This window comes from Carcharodon carcharias, chromosome 7 (assembly GCF_017639515.1).
Source record: "Carcharodon carcharias isolate sCarCar2 chromosome 7, sCarCar2.pri, whole genome shotgun sequence".
NCBI lineage: Eukaryota > Metazoa > Chordata > Chondrichthyes > Lamniformes > Lamnidae > Carcharodon > Carcharodon carcharias.
The window spans coordinates 138,922,000-138,941,040 of NC_054473.1; the positions used below are offsets into that span (position 1 = coordinate 138,922,000).

The window sequence follows — 19,041 nt, forward strand, 5'->3', positions numbered from 1 at the left end:
CATATTCCTCAACATGGATGATACTGTTTATTAAGGCACACCAAAATAATTAATAGTGGCACCTAATATTCAAGCATTGTGCTAAAGTGAGGATGTTCATAGAATCATAGTAGTTACTGCACAGAAGGAAACCATTTGGCCCTTTGTGGCTGTGCAAGAGCAACTCACATCGACCCACTCCCCTGCCTTTTCCCATGTAGCCCTGTTTTTTTTTTCTTTTCAGATAATTATCCAATTCCTTTTTGAAAACCTCACTTGAATCTGCTTCCACCACACTTTCAGCCAGTGTATTCCATGTCCTAACCATTCGCTGTGTGAAAAAAACTTTTACTCATGTCACTGTTGCTACTTTTCCCCTCACCTTTTAATGCTTCTCCCTATCTGATCTGTTTGGACCGCTGATGATTTTGAACATTATCAAATCTCCTCTGCTCCAAGGAGAACAGCTCCAGCTTCTCCAACCTATCTGCATAACTGAAATTCCTTCAGTTCCTCATCCCTGGAACTATTCTCGTGCATCTTTCCTACATCTTGTCGAATCCTTCACATCCTTCATGCAGTGAGATACCCAAAACTGGATGCAATACTCCTGTTGAGGTTGAACGAGCGTTTCATTTAACTTCCTTGCTTTTGTACTTTATGCCCCTATTTATAAAACTCAGGATCCCACATGTTTTATTAACCGCTTTCTCAACATGCCCTGCCACCTTTAATGATTTGTGCACATATGATTCTAGGTCACTCTGCTTCTGCACTGCCTTTTGAATAGTACGCTTTATTTTGTATGGTCTCTCCTTACTCTTCCTGTTAAAATGTATCACTTCACACTTTTCCGCATTAAATTTCATCTGCCACTTGTCCACCCACTCTGCTACCCTTTGTGCTCTTGAAGTTGATCACTATTCATGTAGTTCACACTCCCAAGTTTTGTGTAATCGCAATAAAATTCAAATGTTGCATTTGCAAGAACACAGAGTGTGGTAGTTATTTGATACTGTTAAAGGGTCAATTTCTTAGTTCTAAAAGGTCAATTAACTGTTTGTTAAATCTGTCACCAGACATACACCGGGCAGCGCAGTGATTATGGCTAGCTGCAAAAAGATGCATTTCATCTCTCAATGGCTACACCCATGTGCACAATGTACAGTGCTTGATGTAGACTCTTCCCAGAACTGGGAAAATATCATATATTCTTGACCTCCCACTCCTTTTACAATCCCCAGAATGCACACCTGCAGAGAGCAGTAGGTTAACGCCAACAAGGACATACATGATCCATCCACAAAGAAAAACAACTGACCCAATCCAAGATGACCAGAAGGGCCATGCACTCTCATATATCAGTGCTGCTGCCAGTCCATGCCTGCTTTCCTCAGGTCTCAAAAGTTGTGAAATTACTGCACAAATATATCCAAACAGGTTGTCAGTGTATCCTGGTGTAAAAACCAGGACAAGAATATACACCATTCACACGTGTAAGAGAAGAACAGGGGACAAATATTCCCTTTCAACATTTTTAACCATTTATATTTGGACCATTTGTTCATTTGCCAGTTTCACTTTTTCAATTATAATTAGTCATCAAAACTTTTTTTAAAAAATTGTTCTTAAGTGGCTTCTAAGTGATACAGTAATGTGTTCTTCAAAGACACATTGTGTGTACATTTTTTGAGCAAAAGAGCTTTAAGGTGTTGGACCTAGTCAGAACCCGATTTAGAAATGGGTGACACTGAAATGAAACACAATAGGTCTTCCAGTTTTCGCCCATGACATCCCTTGTCTTAAAAACAAAGATTCACCAAAAGTAAAACAGACACAAAGTTCTGATTTAAGCTTAAAATATTTCCTGCTTCCATCAACCACTGCCCCCACCTCCCTCCCTCCGATTGTTGAGGACACTAAAATACATTGGCCTCTGGAAAGTTTGATAAGAGACAGCAGTATACATTTTAGACATCCTAGACAGAAGTAGTGCTTTTTTTACTGTATTACTGAATAACGTAATAGCCCGGGTATTTTCTATTTTAACAGTCACCTTTGCTGAAGAACAAATTTTCTAGGCATATCAACTATATAATTAATAGCATTCAACTTTATGAAAGAAATCAATTCTGAATTATTACTTAAGAAGTGCATTGTGCTACCCCCTTGAGCAACGTTTTCAGTTTTAACGATTTTCAGCTGCTGTGGTCAAGTTTGGTGAGCTAAACTAGGGGAGTTTATCCATTACTGAATCCTGAAGCTGATCATCATTGGGAACTTCTTTTGCATGTCCTCACATACCTCATACGTCACATACTTATTCATAAATATATATTGACTCTTAGGTTAGGCATGTCAATAGTGAGAAACAGAATGCTTTCCGACTTTGATATCCAGGACAAAACATTTCAAGCTCAAGTACAATATTGCCAACAATAAATGAAATCTTGCCTTACTCTGCCAAAACAATGCACCTTAACCACATCATAATGATCTTATCACACCATCATGAGGCTTCCCACACTATCTGCTCTGGTGGCAAGATCTGTGCTGTACATTTATATCCAGTAGGAAACAGTGAGAGAAAAGCCAAATTCATTTCAAACACAATCCTTAAAGTAGCCAGAACACTTCTTAATCACCAAGCTGAAATTGTAAGATAGGTCCCCAAGATGAAAGGATAATGCAGTAAATTTCATTTTTTGCACCAGGTGAGAACGTAAAAAGCAACTGTGAAAAGGGTGGGTCAATGTCCTTAATAGAAGCCACCTCGTTTTCTTTCCATTAACTGAAACAGAAAATGAGACAAATTTCATGGTTGGAGATGAAACTTGTGTCTAATTTTCCCACCCTGTTTCTCTTTAGTTGGTAAAGACGAAAATCTCTTGGATGTTAAATCTAGGCCTGCCCTTTCTCCTCCTGCCTTCATTCTTTTGCTCAAGTCGGTCCTTTATTTAACATTATGGGACTGCACATTTAGACAGTTAATAGTTTCTTCCTCCCAGAATGTGGAAGAATTAGAAGGTTACAGAGGTGGTGCACCACATAGCATTCAATTTGGGTAGAATGGCCAAATAATATTTATTACAATTTTGTTTTAACATGCCAATACAGTCCTGCAGGAAATCTGGCAACACTAAACCCAGGTCTGTGATTACATCACCACATCTGAAGAAAATATCAACATGACTGCGTCCTTGACCCATCCTTGCTTCTATTTCTTTTGGTCTAACAGCACCAGTTGATACAATATATTTTGATTCCAAAGGTAAATCACTTTTTGGTTTGCTCAAATTCAAGATCATTATGTGCTTCCTCATTGGTTTCATTTATTTTAAGTCATTCATTTCAGGGCACCACACTGGAAAAGATGACAAGGCCATATAGAGGGTGCAAAGGAGATTTACTACACTGGCATCAGGAATGCAGGACTTTTGTTACTTGGGAGAGATTATAGAAGCAGGGGTTGATCTCCTTAAAGCAGAGAAAGTTAAGGGGAGTTTCACAGAGGTGTTCAAAGTCATAATGGGTAAATAAAAAGAGAAACAGTTTCCAGTGGCAAAATGAGTAGGACACGGGACACAGATTTCACGTAATTGCCAAAAGAAGCAGAAGCAAAATGAGGAGGAATTTATTTTACACAGCAAGTTACCATGATCTAGAATGCTTTTCCTGAAAGGATTGTGTGAGAAGCGTGTTTGGCCTTTCTCACACTGTTCCTAGTGGATGTAAATCCACAGCACAGAACTAGCCACAAGAGCAACTGGTGTGAGAAACCTCATATTGGTGTGGTAGGGGGAAGACCTTCTGATGTGGTTAAGGTACATTGTTTTGGCAGAGTATGGCAAGGCTTACTTTGCCATTGTCAATATCATACCTGACCTTGGCATGTTTGATCCTGGGTGTCAAAACCAGAAAAGCATTCTGTTCCTTGCTATTAATACATGTAATTTTGGTAAGTGCCTGAAATAGAAGCAGAATAAATATTCAAAAGGAAATTGGAAAAATATTTGCAAGGTAACACTTGCAGGGCAATGGGGAAAGTGCAGGGGAATGGGACTAATTAGCAAATTTCAAAAGAGCCAGCACAGGCACAATGGGCCGAGTGACCTCTTCCTGTGTTGTGTCATTTTATGATACTATGGTTTCATATAAGATGCTTGGAAGCAGTGGTTCAATATTTGGGCTTGAAAATCCTTCATTATTTTAAGAAGCCAATATTTGAAATCAACATTCAGAGTTAAAGAAAAACCCCTGATGTGGAAAAAGGCAACACTGAAAATTGGGTATTTCACCAATTCTATTTTGTAATATTCAAAGCTAAAATTTCAAAATATTTACACAGGCGGCAGTGTGTGTCAAATTTAAAAGGCTAACTTTTAAATACATGCACCTAATCCAGTTAATTTGCTCAAAAATATTAGTTTTGTACATTTTAGAGATGCTAGTCAACTTACTTTATTTTCGTTCTATCCTTTGACTTAGAACATAAACCAGCTCTAGACTTCTTTGACTCTTTATCTTTTTGTTTTGTTTTGCACTTGCTGGACTTCCTTTCTTCCTTTCGAGCAGACCCAGTGGATAAACAGGCTGGGTTTACCACTCGGGGGATATTCTGCTCCCCACGTGCCTTAGCCTTAGCGATTGCTTCCGATATGATGCGATTAGCTTTCTCCTGCTTGTTCTGCATTTCCTTCTTTCTTAGCTGTTTGTTTCCAGTCATCAGCTGTGCATTCTGTAATTTGACAATTTGTGTTGTTTGTGGACTATCAATGGTGGTCTGAGAGGAAGGAGGCTGAAAAACAGAGAGAGAATGCATACAGGTTAGTTACATTTACATCAAGAAAAACTATTACAGGATGTAGTATGCATACTCGGGTGTAATTTAAATTGAGGTTGGAAAAGGGAAAAGAAAAAATATACAGATTGCAAAAAATAACACTGTCTCCCTTCCCTTTATGCAAGACCTAGCAAGGATGGAGGAGTGTATATTTATACTGTAAAGTCAAAGGAATACAAAAACTTTTCATTTGCTAATGATCAGTTTTGCATACACGAAGAATTTTCAAAAATACATATGTGCACAAAACACAGGTAAGTGCTGCTTTACTCTCACAAAGCAAACACATCTATACACATTTCCCAAGTCTGTTAAAGCACATACTACACAATATAGAAAGCCAACATTGCCATACTGTAAATATAATCATTTCCCCAAAATGCAGTACATATTCCAGGCTGCTCGGTACACTGAAAATTACATAGTGCCTGCACATACACAAAATGAAGATCTTTAAATAGGGTCTATAATCCTCCATTATTATGGATTCCTCAATGCTGCCTTTTTCCACACGAGGGGTCTGTCTTTAACAAAGTAGGGTGCAAGTTACAGATGTCTCAATGACTCTTATCAATGCTATTCCATGATCAGCTGGCAGGTGGTGTGCTGGGGCAAGAAGTTTCCAACAGTTTTCCCACTCCTGAGCTGGAGTACTTAGTCAGGCAAACTTGACCACTAAGAGGAGGTCAGGTCAAGGGACGTTTGAGGATGGAATTCAAACTGGGCCCTTCTGAAATGCACAACCACCCTCAAGTCTGTGTCAATTATCAGGCTGTGCAAAAAAACCCCACCACATCCAAAATTACTGTCCAAAAAATGAGTGAACTCTAAAGGTAAGTCATTGAGGCTTTTACTAATTTGGCACCTTCTACCTGGATAATGTCCTAAGTGTGGAATGCAAATTTAGTGAAAAAAAATCAAATTTATAGATTTTTAAAAAAAATACTGTTCATTACATACAAGGGAAAGGTTCCTCTATTCGCTACTTGCAGTGTAATCAATGAGTACCTTATGCATGTATTTACGCAATTTGCTAAAAAGGAAAACTTTCCCAGTTTAGTAAACATTTAATATATTTATGGTAGTTAAAACACACTGTTACTTAATAGGTTAAACCATGATCAGGCTGCTACATAAATCGTAAACACATCAGTTTATTTATTTCAATTCTCAGATTTCCTCAAGAGACCATTACAGGTATATAGCACAACTAACAACTCATCATTTCTGCATGCACAATTACAGCAAAAACAAAAATAAGATGGAAAAAAATGAAATAGATGCAAACTGTTCAGGAAATTTTTGCGACTACACACAATGATTTGCTGGTATACCATTAAATTACCAGAACAAAAGATCTACAATTACAAATGAATAAATGACCACTGCCTTTTTTTCTGCATATTTTTAGATCAGTTTAAATACAAGCAAAGATATTAGCCTCAAACCCATCAGCATTCAACGTGCTCTACAGTACATGCAACCATAGAGAAGCTCATTAGAGCCTTTTTTAAATAAGGTAGGTAATTAGTCTCCCAGTATAACTAATATTTTTTCATTCATTATTTGTCAATAAGCGCAAAGCATTGGTTTTATTCACAGAGCTATAAGCAAGCTGGCTATACTACAGTACCGATTTTGAAATATATTAAGGACACCACAATTACCCACTGCTCCTTTCCAGGAATTTGAACAGCTTCCCGTTTAAATACAGCAGTAAGATACATCTTAGTATGTCTGTGTTTCTCACCCATAAATGAGCTGCTGACTACAGCAAAGTAAATTGCCACCAGGCATTTCCAAACAGATTTTCAGGCCAATGCCAGTGCACTCCACTGGATAATATTTCTGCACATGCTTCATCAGCCTAACAGCAGCGCTGCAGCACTGGTAGGCAGAGGCAATCAAACAGCTCCTTTGAAACATTGTGAACAAATGCCACCTTTAGGCCTAAGCTAACAAATAACACAAGACTAAAGAAAGCTGCAACAGCTAAGATGGCGGTGCATTGCGACTCAGTCACCAACCAGTAGAAAAGAAGGTTATGCAATCCCATTAGCCTTTAGTCCAAACCCCTCCTCCAACTTATTCAGTCTTTCACTTACCCTTCCTCTAGACCTCCTCACAGAAGCCATTTTGTCATTCAACAAAGGCTAGCCCTCCGCTTTTTCACCTCCGGCTCTGCTCGTGAGGAAGGCATTGAATGATAACTGCTAAATGGCCTATTTAGTGTGCCGCACTGAAGATGCACGCTTCTCTTCACAAAAACACATTATGATTTTTATCAACGTTTGTACTCCCTTTGAATCAATACTGCCAAGCACATTATCGATGCACATCCAGACAAGGTACTACGGCACAAGATCCTGTTTGCATATGAGAACCTCTGGATGTCTAATTAAATAGAGGCTTGTAAATCTCGTCTCCAATAAAGCTAAGTAAAATTATGCACCAAAGCATGAAAATGCATCAGCATGAATAGAAATTTTTTCAACAACAGTCGAGACTCTGCTCACTTGGACCAGCAGATGGTGCTGCCCATTGTTACTCTGCTAGGCTTAAATGCAACTCCCCCACCATCCCACCACCCCCACCATCCCCCAGGACTGTTTGTATCTGCATCTCTTGCTCCTTTATCTCATAATAGCCAAATCCTTTCTCTCTAAGCTTATACCTGTGCCTCTGACATTTATGGCAACTTTAAGAAAATTTTACAAGTAAGAAAATTTATATTTTGAATGGATACCAGCAAAGATCTTAAAATAACATCCACAGAACAGGAAAATAAAATTAATTGCAATCTTCTGTTATTTTCATTAAATTTAAATGGGGTCAAAATTAGACAGCAAACTGGCAGAAATCCTCATTTCACTTGAATGAAAATATTTTAATTCTAAATTTTTGGCCTTGGAAATTATATTTAATTGCTGCTTTTGTAATGTATTCATTTAAGTATATTAGATGGTGTATTGAATATTGTTTAACATTTCAACCTTATTTAATAGCTTCAGGTGCTCATTGAACATCAGCCCTCTTTGTAATGAGGACAATTTGCAAATAGTGGCAATATCATAAAATTTTTAGTTATTTTAAAAAGATTGCTGCTTATTTTTAGCTAAATCAGTGACAGTTTAGAGAATTACAAAAGCTACTGAAAGGCTACGCCTGTTTATTTTAGATTGTGCTAGCCAGAATTCTTAGTAGTCTCCACCTATAAGCTACACAGCAGAAAGGTCTCAAGTTCAATGTTCAGTCTGAAAAAAGTTAACTGATCCAAAGTTGGGTGTTACAATTGGTCAGGTTAGGATTTTAAGGGAAGAGGAGAAAGGGATACCCATCCTCACTCTTGATCTGCCTGTAGAGGTCCCCAAATGGATGCGAGTGTGAGAGAACACTGAGCAAGGTCAAGGCCAGATGATCTTTGGTATTCACCATAAAGGTTAACCCCTGAACTATGGTCACAAGCAGAGGGTGTCAGGCATATGGAAATGTATCACAGCAAGATGGCTGGCATTTCCTGGAGGGGAGGGATTGGCCAGTAAATTGTAAAGCAATTTTCAGAATATCACTTCACGGACCATCAGGTGGCAGTTTGCAAGCACAGCAAGGCCACACAGAAAAATGACTGTCTAACCTCAAAGCAGGTGGTGCCTTAAGTGACATACTGAAGCTAAAATCCAAAAAAACATTAATTTCAAAAAGTGAAAAGTCTTTGGAATTTGGGACCTGGAGTTTTAGTAAATAATTTTTTGGTGCAATGTTCATTTTTAAGCTGCTCCTGTGAAAATTAAATTCAATTGATTTCCCTCTAAGAAACTGAATGCTTGGATTGATTCTGTAACATTGTTCACGCTATCTTCACTGGTGTTGCCTCAGAAAGTGGGGCTCTGTTGATTAAACTCTTTCACCAAAACCTACACCTTTAAAATGAGAATGTCACTGATATGCGTCATCTCCTTTCGGCAGAGTTGACACTATGCAAGATCTTCTGTTTAATGAAATTTATTCAAAATGTATTTTTGACCAATGTTGAATACACATAAGCAGTTTTCTTAAGTTAAAAAGTATGGAATGAATTAAACATGAATGTTAAAATCAGTTTGATACCATAGTGAAGCCCACAAGGAACAACCGATTGGGGCTTCTGTTGGAATCTGTTGAATTCTGGAAGATCAAAACCAATGCAAGCACTTATGGTTGCACAAGCAATTGATTCTTTACAGTGGTTTAGAAACAAAGCAGATTGACATAAAATGGTAAGTTTTAAAGAATCAGTATCCAAAAAATTTACGTGCTCGACAATGAGAAACAGGAATTTAACAAAACGCTTGTTCATACCCATTAAAAAAAAGTTGTTCTAGAAATATTGAATTAATTTTGAAGGGGCTTTAATGTGGCTAACTAGAGTAGCCAACCAGAGGACTACAGAGATGGTGCTTGCATTAGGTTTGATCTTCCAGAATTCAACAGGTTCTGGAATGGTCCCTATGGGTTGGGAGGTAGCAAACATAACCCCATAATACAAGAAAGGAGGAAGCAAGAAAACTGGGCAACAATAGAAAGCAAAATGCTAGAATCTATTATCAGGGGCATAATAACAGGGTGCTTAAAAATCAAAATAGGACCAGAGTCAGCACAGATTTATGAAAGGGAAATCATGTTTGATAAATCCGTTAGTACTTTGAGATTGGATCTAGCTGGGTAAATAAGGGAGAGCCAGTGGATGTAGTGTATTTGGATTCCCAACAAGCAGCTGGTAAAGTGTGACACAAAAGGTTATTACACAAAATTAGGGCTCATGGGGTTAGAGGTAATTTATTAGCTCAGACTGAGGATTAGTTAATCAATGGAAACAGCGTAGAAATAAATGGGATATTTCAGGTTGGCAAGCTGTGTCTAGCAGGGTACTGCAAGCATTTTGCTAAATTCCTGTTTCTCAGTTGTTGAGTACTTATATTTTTTTGACACACTGATTCTTTAAAATTCATTTTATGTCAATCTATTCTATATCTAAGCCACTGGAAAGAGGTCACCCCAACAAGTGCTTGGGCCTCAGCTATTTACATTTACTCCAGAGAAAGCTCAAGTTGATTTAAAAGGGAAAGTAGAGAAAACAACTGTACTCTCACATTAATACCTCCTTTAGTGTTAGTCTTTTATCAGGACAGATTTTAAATATTTATCCTATTTAGAATAGCGAAAAAAAGACAAAGCACGAATAAACTGCAACATAATGCATGAGTAACTACTGCAACCCTATGCAGATGAACAAATATTAATGGTGCAGAGATACTGCCTACCAGATTTCCCCCAATTAAAACCCAACGCAATCTTTTACAGGCTTGCCAGAAGCTCCACAGCCTTGCCACTTTTGTTTATTTATTCTTTCACGGGATGTGACGTTGCTAGCTAGGCCAACATTTGTTGCACATCCCTAATTGCCCTTGAGAAGATGGTGGTGAGCTGCCTTCTTGAACCGCTGTCCATGTGGTGTAGGTACACCCACAGTGCTGTTAGGAAGGAAGTTCCAGGGAAAGGTGGTAGCACAGTTGCACTATCACTTCACAAGGAATCCAGAGGCCAGGCTAATGCTTGGCGGACACTAGTTCAAATCCCACCACAGCAATTGGTGGAATTTAAATTCAATTAATTAATTAAATGTGGAATTAAAAGCTAGTTCCAGTAATGGTCATCACAAAACTCGTCGATTGTCACAAAAACCCATCTGGTGACTCCAGACCTTCAGCACTGTGGTTGACTCTTAAGATCAACATTCAGGCTCACAATGTAGCTCACTTATGCTTGCTAGAAACTACATATATTCATTCACAGAGGCCTGCCCTTTGCAAACAGAAAAGATCTATTCAGGCATTACGCCTTTTTCAATGAAACAAAAGCTTGAGGGATAACTGTGCCCTTGTACATTCACTATGGCAACACTTCCACCAGAGTCCACTTGCCAACCAATCAGCACCCTTTTCTCATGCAGGAGAGTTGTTATATCCTTTGAAATTTGGTATTCTTGCAATTCTGTCCTGATGAGTACATGATGAAAAGCTTCAACAGCATGACCCTTTTTACGGCAATACTCAAGTTTTGTACTTTGAAGCGACTATAAAATATACATTGCCAGGTTTCAAACTGAGTACCCACCCTATTGAATTTCCATTTTTTAGAAATTATATAACATTTGGATCAAACAAATTCACAAGGTAACTTATATACTATCTTTTTATGAGGAAGAAGCTTTAATGAACTTAAAGAAAATACCAAAAAAATCAATTTCATTAATAACATTTTGTTGAAGGTTAGTGAAAGCTTTCTACTACATCGTAACAATTTCATGCAGTGTAATGTACAGATGGTAGAAGTTCTCACTTGGATGCAAAGTACCATTTTGTAGCTGCTTGGAGTCATTCTAAATGTAGAACTGTATTTAATGTTCTAGTTGTGATTAGACCTTGAAATTGCTAAAGGCACCAATTCTCTCAGCCGGTATTTAAATCTGCTCACAGATCAGCCTCTCCCATCGGTCCATGTGGATCAGCATGTTTGTTAACCACTGTGCTTTTGCAAATTTGTCAAATTAATACACATATTGGTGGATCAGCGACTATCCAAACCAATACATTAAAAGGCTCATTCAAGTCACAGTAAACATAACTTTTTCTGCATAACATATTTTCAGAAATTAGAAACAATAGCAAAAAAATCAAGATGCCAAATTAAAAATTAAAAAACAATGAATACTGGAAAGGAATATCTCTATTCTATGCAGAGAAATCCTTAATATAATGAAATAAAATAACCACCTCAAAACCTTTCCAATGTAAATGGCTGTGGTTTGTTATACCTCTTCCTCTGTATTTTGCTATTGTGTGTGGTATGCTAGTACAAGCAACTCTGTACTCATATTGTGTCCTGATACTTGCACACTTCTATTTGAGCAGTGTACAACAGTCACATATTTTACAAATACACAAACAATGCAGCAAGAGAGCACTCAAAGAACACTATGGACTTAGCAAGGACTTGCCTGGGGCATTTCATGAATGAGGTCCTCATCTTGTTTGTACAAATGGAGGGAACCAATTATAGGCCAGACATTTCACAGGAGAAAAGCGCATTGGTAAATCATAATTTTAAAAAAGTTCAAGATATCTCTGGCTGTGTTTGCATTCCTCCTAGCAGCTAGTTGGAAACAATATAGTCTCAAGTTACATTTTGCAAAAAAAAAAATTCAAGGGCCAAAAATTCTAAGTTCATACGAAAATTAATTAGAATTGCATGTTGTATGAAAAATTATACATGTTCCTGACAGAACTCAGTTCGTTCCTCAGAGAAACAGTTGAATTGCAGAACCATGAAGTAGGCGATTCAGCCCACTCCGCTGTTCAATTAGATCATGGCTGAACTGTACCTCACTTTAGCTTGAAGCCCCCATCTAACAAAAAAAAATCATTGATCTTAGTATTGGAAGTTCCAATTGGCCCAGCATCCACAGCTGTTTGGGGATGAGTTCCAGATTTCTACTACCTTTTGTAAGAAAAAGTGCATCCTGATTTCCCTCCAAAATGGCCGGTTCTAATTTCAAGATTATTGTTACAGTTATGAGGTGTATATGATTGTTATATTTCAGAACTGTCTCCCCCAGTTAAGGTAAAATAATGGGGGGTTCATGTGACCTGTGCTGAAGTCTGCCTGACAGCAAGCCTGGATGGCTTGGTACATTAAAGGTTACAGGGCATCCTGATTGTTTAACTGGGATAAAGATGCAAGGAGACAATGCGGGCCTGTGTGCTAAAAAAGACGGAGAGTCTCCAATGTTCCAGAAAAGCATCGAGAATGTCAAGTTATAAACAGTTGTGCTTTAAACTGTCCATTTATTTCCAAGATGAAAGAGTTCGGTTCTCAAGGATAGCTAATCAGCATCTCTACGTGGTTACAAGGCCCATGTGATTCACACTACCATAGAAAAAAGCTTTGAGGGGGGGAGCGGTTTCTAAGAATACCTGAAAATTCTCCCTGCTGGGGTCTGGGAGAGAGAGAGAGAGAGAGAGAGGGAGCAGCTGGAGGCCAAAAATCTCTATGGTTCACCCTGCTGGAATGCGGGTGGAAATGCATGCTCAGGTCAAAGAGACCAAATTTGGGGGCAGTAAAACAAATCTAGAAGAATTGCACTAGAGGAAGGATCTCCAGTGACACTCTACCATGAAGGACTGTTCTAGGGCATTAGAAATTACCAGGCTGAGGAAGGAAAAGAATTAGAAGTAAACTTTGGGAGCTAAAAACCACTTGGGACTGATTTCAGGAGAATTGAATGTCTTTGAATGCCTACTTAAAGGATGTGTAACATACACCTGTGAAGTCTGTTTTATCCGGTTGTGTTAAAATAAAAAAATATGGGGGGGGGGTATTCTGTTCCATGGTTTAATGTATAAGTTGCCTACAAAGACCACGTTTAGTCAATAGATCTTTTAGTCTTTTGTTACAGTAATCATCTTAAATCATTTCCCTATTATCTACCCAGCTGAATCCTTTTAACATTTCAACATCTCAACCAGATCATCCTTCAATCTTCTATACACAAGGGAATACAAACCAAGCTGATGCAACCTGTCCTCAATTTTTTAAAAATTCATTTACGGGACATTGGCTTCGATGGCTAGGCCAATATCTATTTCCCATCCCTAACTGTCCTTGAGGCAGTGGTGGTGAGCTACCTTTTTGAACTACTGCAGTCCATGTGGTATAGGTACACCGAGTGCTGTTAGGGCGAGCGTTCCAGGATTCTGACCCAGTGACAGTGCAGGAACAGCGATATATTTCCAAATCAGGACGGTGAGTGGTTTGGATGGGAACTTCCAGGTGGTGTGCCCATGCATCTGCTGCCCTTGTCTTTTTAGGTGGTAGTGGTCATGAGTTTGGAAGGTGCTGTTGAAGGAGCCTTGGTGAGTTTCTGCAGTGCATCTTGCTGGTGGTGCACACTGCTGCCACTGTTCTTCAGTGGTGGAGGGAGTGAATGTTTGTTTAAGGGGTGCCAATCAAGTGGGTTGCTTGGTCCTGGTGTCAAACTTCTTGAGTGTTGTTGGAGCTGCACTGAGCCAGGCAAGTGCAAGGTATTCCATCAAACTCCTCCAAATGCCAATATTCTGGCAAAAAGGACCAGTAACTGAACAAGGCAGTGCCATCAGTCAACTGAAACTTTCCTTCATTTTAACCCACAACCAATCCTGACAACTGCAAATACAAGGTGTCTGGATGGAAGAAATGGGAAAAAGATTTTACTGCACCTGTGGTGGTTTTGGTGGGAGGTAAGACAACATATACACATCATTTCTTACATTTCAAATCTCATTCTCACGTTCTTTCTTACGAAAGTGATGGGTTCCTCTTTCACTCTCATGGTGCATTCTTAATGCTAATGAAGAGATATTAATTTATCCATGCAAACAGGAAATTCAAATTCACTGCTTAATTAATTAAAAATAAAATGGAAAATATGAATGAGGAAACAACTGACAAGAGAAAGAAGGTTGCAGTCCAAAGTCCTGAGACTTACGGACAGTTTTGTGCTGCTAAAAAAACTAATGGAATATTTTCTATCTTTTGTTTGCCTCTGTTTGATTCTTCTATTCTATTGCCCCTCATCTCTAACAAAGGTTTTTACTTAAAATAACAGATTAGAGGTGTTAAGTGGTAAATTAATTTACCTGCATGCCACAGAATCTTCTAGCACAGGCCAACACTAATTACAGGTAGATGGAGACAGTAATTTGCTGAGGCAGTCAATGCAGAATTCAGTAATAGTTTTGTTCCAGCATTGGCACTCTCAGCACCAACAGGTTTCTGACCAAGCTCAAATAATAACAACAAATACCAAGTGACTTGGAAATCATGCTGAAGCAAATTCAAATCTTATTTTTTTTTCAAAAATACATCATACATACAAATTTGCCTTAAAAGCAGGTGTTTACTTTCAGGCTAAAGGATCATACAAACTTGTGTGACAGTGCAACTTATGTGCTGAATATTCCAGTATTTTCAAATAACACGCTGCCTTAAATGTTCATTCTTGAAAAATTATTTCGGAGAGAAACTAAGCCATCTTCATTAAGTGCACTAATGTTTTTGAACTGCACTGATTCCAAGAGTAAAATATGGATTTTTTTCTCTTTCCTGGAACCTACTGAATAGAACTACAGTATTTCAGCATTGGGCAGGTAAAGATTCTGTGATATTGTGATGCTGATAATCTTTTTTTCAAAATTTTCAAAATATGTTAGCAGCCCCTCATTTTCTCCAGGACAGATCAGATGCAATCACAGCGCAGGAATTGAATGTTGAGCTTTGAAGAGAGCAAACAATCTGTGTTAGGCCTATCTAATTGTGAGGTAATTGGTAACTGATATGTAATAAAAACAGATAATGCTGGAAAACAGTCAGCAGGTCAGGGGGCATCTGTGGAGAGAGAAACAGAGTCAACGCTTCAGGTCAATGACCTTTCATCAGAACTGGGAAAAGTTGGAGACATAATGGATTTTGAACAAGGGATGGGTGGGCCAAGGACAAAAGGTCTGTGATAGAATGGAGGACAGGAGAGATTGAATGACATAAGAGTTGGTCTTACAGAGCCAAAGGGAATGATGAAGGGGCAAGAAAAGAAATAAAAAAATTACTTAGAGCACATGTGCTGCAGTCTGAATGCAAAAAGAGAAAAACCAAAACATGCAAAGAAAAGGAAACAAAATTTGGGGGTGGGGGAGAACACAGTTTACAGTCTGAAATGTACAACTCAGAGTCGAGGCTACAAAGTGTCTAATTGAAAGATGAGGTCCTGTTCCTCAAGCTTACGTTGAGTTTTGCTAGGACAGTGCAGCAGGCCGTGGACAGAGATGTGAGCACGAGAGATAAGTGGAGAATTAAAATGACAGGCTTCCGGAAGCTCGGGGGTCATGCTTGTGGACTAAACAGAGGTGTTCTTCAAAGCTCTCACCCAATCTGCATTTGGTCTCCCCAATGTAGAGGAGACCACATTGTGAACAATGAATAGAGTAGACCAATTTGAAAGAAGTACACATAAATCCCTGCATCACTTGGATGGGGTGTTTAGAACCTTGAATGGTAGGGCAAGAGGCAGGTGTTACATCTCCTGCTTTTGCATGGAAAAGTGCCGTGGGAAGGGGATGGGGTGTTGGGGGGTGACGGAGGAGCAGGGTGTCATGAAGGGAACAGTCCCTTTGGAATGCTGAAAGGGGTAGGGAAGATGAGTCTGGTGGTGGCACCACACTGGAGATGGCTGAAATGGTAGAGGATGAATACAGAGGCTGGTGTGGTGGAAGGGAACCCTGTCATGGTTCTGGGAGGGAGGGGAAGGGGAGAGAGCAGAAGTGCAAGAAGTGTGGCAGACACAGTTACGGGTTTTGTCAACTACGGTGGGGAGGGGGTGGAGGAGAGAATCCTTGGTCGAAGAGTCAACATCTCAGAAGCACTGTTGTAGAAGGTTGCACGATCAGAACAGATGCAACAGAGACAGAGAAAAAGGGAGAATGGAAAGGAGTCCTTAAGGATGTAGGGTCGAGGTAGCTGTGAGAGTCAGAGGGCTTATAATAGATTAGTTACTAGCAGATCACCAGAAATGGAGACAGAGAAGTTAAGGGAAAGGAAAGAGTCAGGCATAGACTATGTGAGACGGAGGGAAGGGTGGAAATTGGAAGCAAAGTTTTTTGAGGTGGTAACAGAGAAGGCTGATGAGGGCAACGCTGTTGACGTGGTGTATATGGATTTTTAAAAGGCATTTGATACAGTACCACAACAGGCTTCAGCAAAATTCTAACCCATGGAATAAAAGGGAAAGTAGGCACTTGAATAAGAAATTGGCTGAGTGACAGGAAACAGAATGTAGTGACAAATGGTTGCTTTTCAGATTGGAGGAAGGTCTGTAATGGAGATTCCCAGGGGTCAGTGTTGGGATTCTTGCTCTTCTTGATATATATTAATGACCTAGGCTGTGGGTATTCAGGGCATGATTTCAAAATTTGCAGATGATACGAAGATTGGAAGGATTGTCAAACTGTGATGAGGATAGTCTTGAACTTCAAAAAGATACAGACATATTGGTGGATTGGGCAGACAAATGGCAGAACAATGAGGTGATTCATTTTGACAGGCAGAATGTGGACAGTATAAAATAAAGGGAGAAACTCTAAAGGAGGTGCAGGAACAAAGGGACCTCGGTGCATATGTACCAAAGTCATTGGAAGTGGCAGGGCATGTTGAGAGAGCAGTTAATAATGCACATGGTATCCTAGGTTTTATTAATAGGGACATTGAGTACAAGAGTAAGGAGGTCGTATGAAACTTGTATAAAGCACTAGTTGGGCCTCATCTGGAGTACTGCATTCAGTTCTGGGCGCCATACTTGAAGAAGGATGTGAAGACATTGGAGAGAATACAGAGGAGATTCACAAGAATGATTCCAGGGGTAAACAACTGTAGCTATGAGGATAGATTGGATGGGTTAGGACTGCTTTCCTTGGAGAAAAGGCATCTGAGAGGAGACTTGATAGAGGTATTCAAGATCCTGAGGAATATGGACAGGGTAAATAGTGAGAAACTGTTCCTTCTCAAGAGTACATCATGAACTAGAGGGCACCGATTAGATTAAAAATAATGGGCAAATGGAGTAGACGCGATGTGAGGAAAGATTTTTTTGCCCAGAGGGTGGTTGGAGTCTGGAGCAAACTTCCTGAAAGAGTGGTAGAGGCAGGTTCGAGTGAGGTATTCAAGAGGGAATTAGATTACTATCTTAAAAGAATGAATAGGGATACAGCAGGGGAGTGGGATTAGGTAGAATGGTCTTTCAGCGAGCCAGTGCAAACTCGATGGGCTGAATGGCCTCCTTCTGCACTGTAAAGGATCTGTGAAGTCTTCCACTTCAGGGCCAGAGCAGGGCACGATATCAATAAGATCATCACTGTACCGGAAAAAGAGTTGAGGGGGGCCCCCCACCTGAAGTAGGCCAGGAACAAAGAATGTTCCAAATATTCCATAATGAGCCAGGTATTGCTAGGGCTGATAGCGGTACCCATATCAACACTTTTTATTTGGAGGAAGTGAGATGACTTAGAAGAGAAATTTTTCAATGAGAAAACAAGTTCAGCCAGGTGGTGGAGGGTGGTGTTTGATGGGAACTGGTTAGGCCCCCATTCAAGGAAGAAGCAGAGAGCCCTCGGGGGGGGTGGTGTGTGTGTGTCTGTGTGTGTGTCTGTGTGTATGTGTGTAGAGAGATTGCAGGGAAGTAGAAGCCAGCTATACAAGGTTGGGGAACTGTAAGGTGGGAAGATCATTGGAAGAAATGAAAGTCAGTGACTATTCCGGAAACAATGATATTCGGTGGTGGGGTCATGGTCTGGGGTAGGTAAGGGGAAGTGTCAGAGAGTTGGCATTTAGCTGCTGCAAGGTAGAGGTCAGTTTGCCAGACAACTGCACTGCACCGCTTGTCAACAGGCTTGTTACTAATGTCAGGGTTAGACCCAAGAGAACAGAGTGCAGCAAGTTCACAGGAAGACAGGTTAGTGAGTGAAAAGAGCAGAGAAACTGAAACAGCCAATGTCACACACTAGTTCTCAATGAAAAGATCAAGAGAGGTTAATAGGCCAGGAGGGATCCAGATAGTAGGAGAACATTGGAGCCAGGTGAAAGGATTCGTTAAGCTGGGGAGGATGCCTGGCCAAAGAAGTGGGTACGAAGGCGAGGGTGAGGGAAGACGAGCTCAATGTCATGCTGAGCTCAAAATTCATTAAGGTAGGGGCGTAAAGGGATAGAGCCGAGTCCTCTGTTCAGGACAGTTCATGCAGCATCAGATAAAGGAAGGTCGGAGGGTATCATGAATACGTGGCAAGGGATGAGATTAGTAGGGGTGGGATCAGAGGGAAGTGAAGAGGAAAGAGATCTGGAGGGGCACTAGCACCCATGAGTTTTGGAGCTTGCAATCCTCAACACCTGAAAGAAAGAGAAACAGATTTTTGTTAAAGCGCCAGATGAGTCAAAAGGTGAAATGAAACTGAGAACTGGAAAGCTCCAAAATAGAGAGTCAGTGCTGCTGAAGAGAGGTTGAGATAGCGCCATGCGCTGCCGCATGAACTGAGTGCGCATCTAAGGCCTCCCAAATGCCAATGCACATTTACTGGAAAAATACAAAGTTAGCTGAGTAATTG

The 19,041-nt window shown here is 39.9% G+C and overlaps 1 protein-coding gene across 9 annotated transcripts in view; it reads right to left on the reverse strand.

Moving 5' to 3' along the window:
• chd9 (chromodomain helicase DNA binding protein 9) overlaps positions 1-19,041 on the reverse strand; it is a 286,738-nt gene that overhangs the window by 109,282 nt on the left and 158,415 nt on the right. For all 9 annotated transcript variants that reach the window (XM_041192748.1, XM_041192754.1, XM_041192751.1 and 6 more), the window contains one exon: positions 4,440-4,777. In XM_041192748.1, coding sequence (XP_041048682.1) covers positions 4,440-4,777 — 338 coding nt within the window. The remainder of the gene's footprint in view (positions 1-4,439; positions 4,778-19,041) is intronic.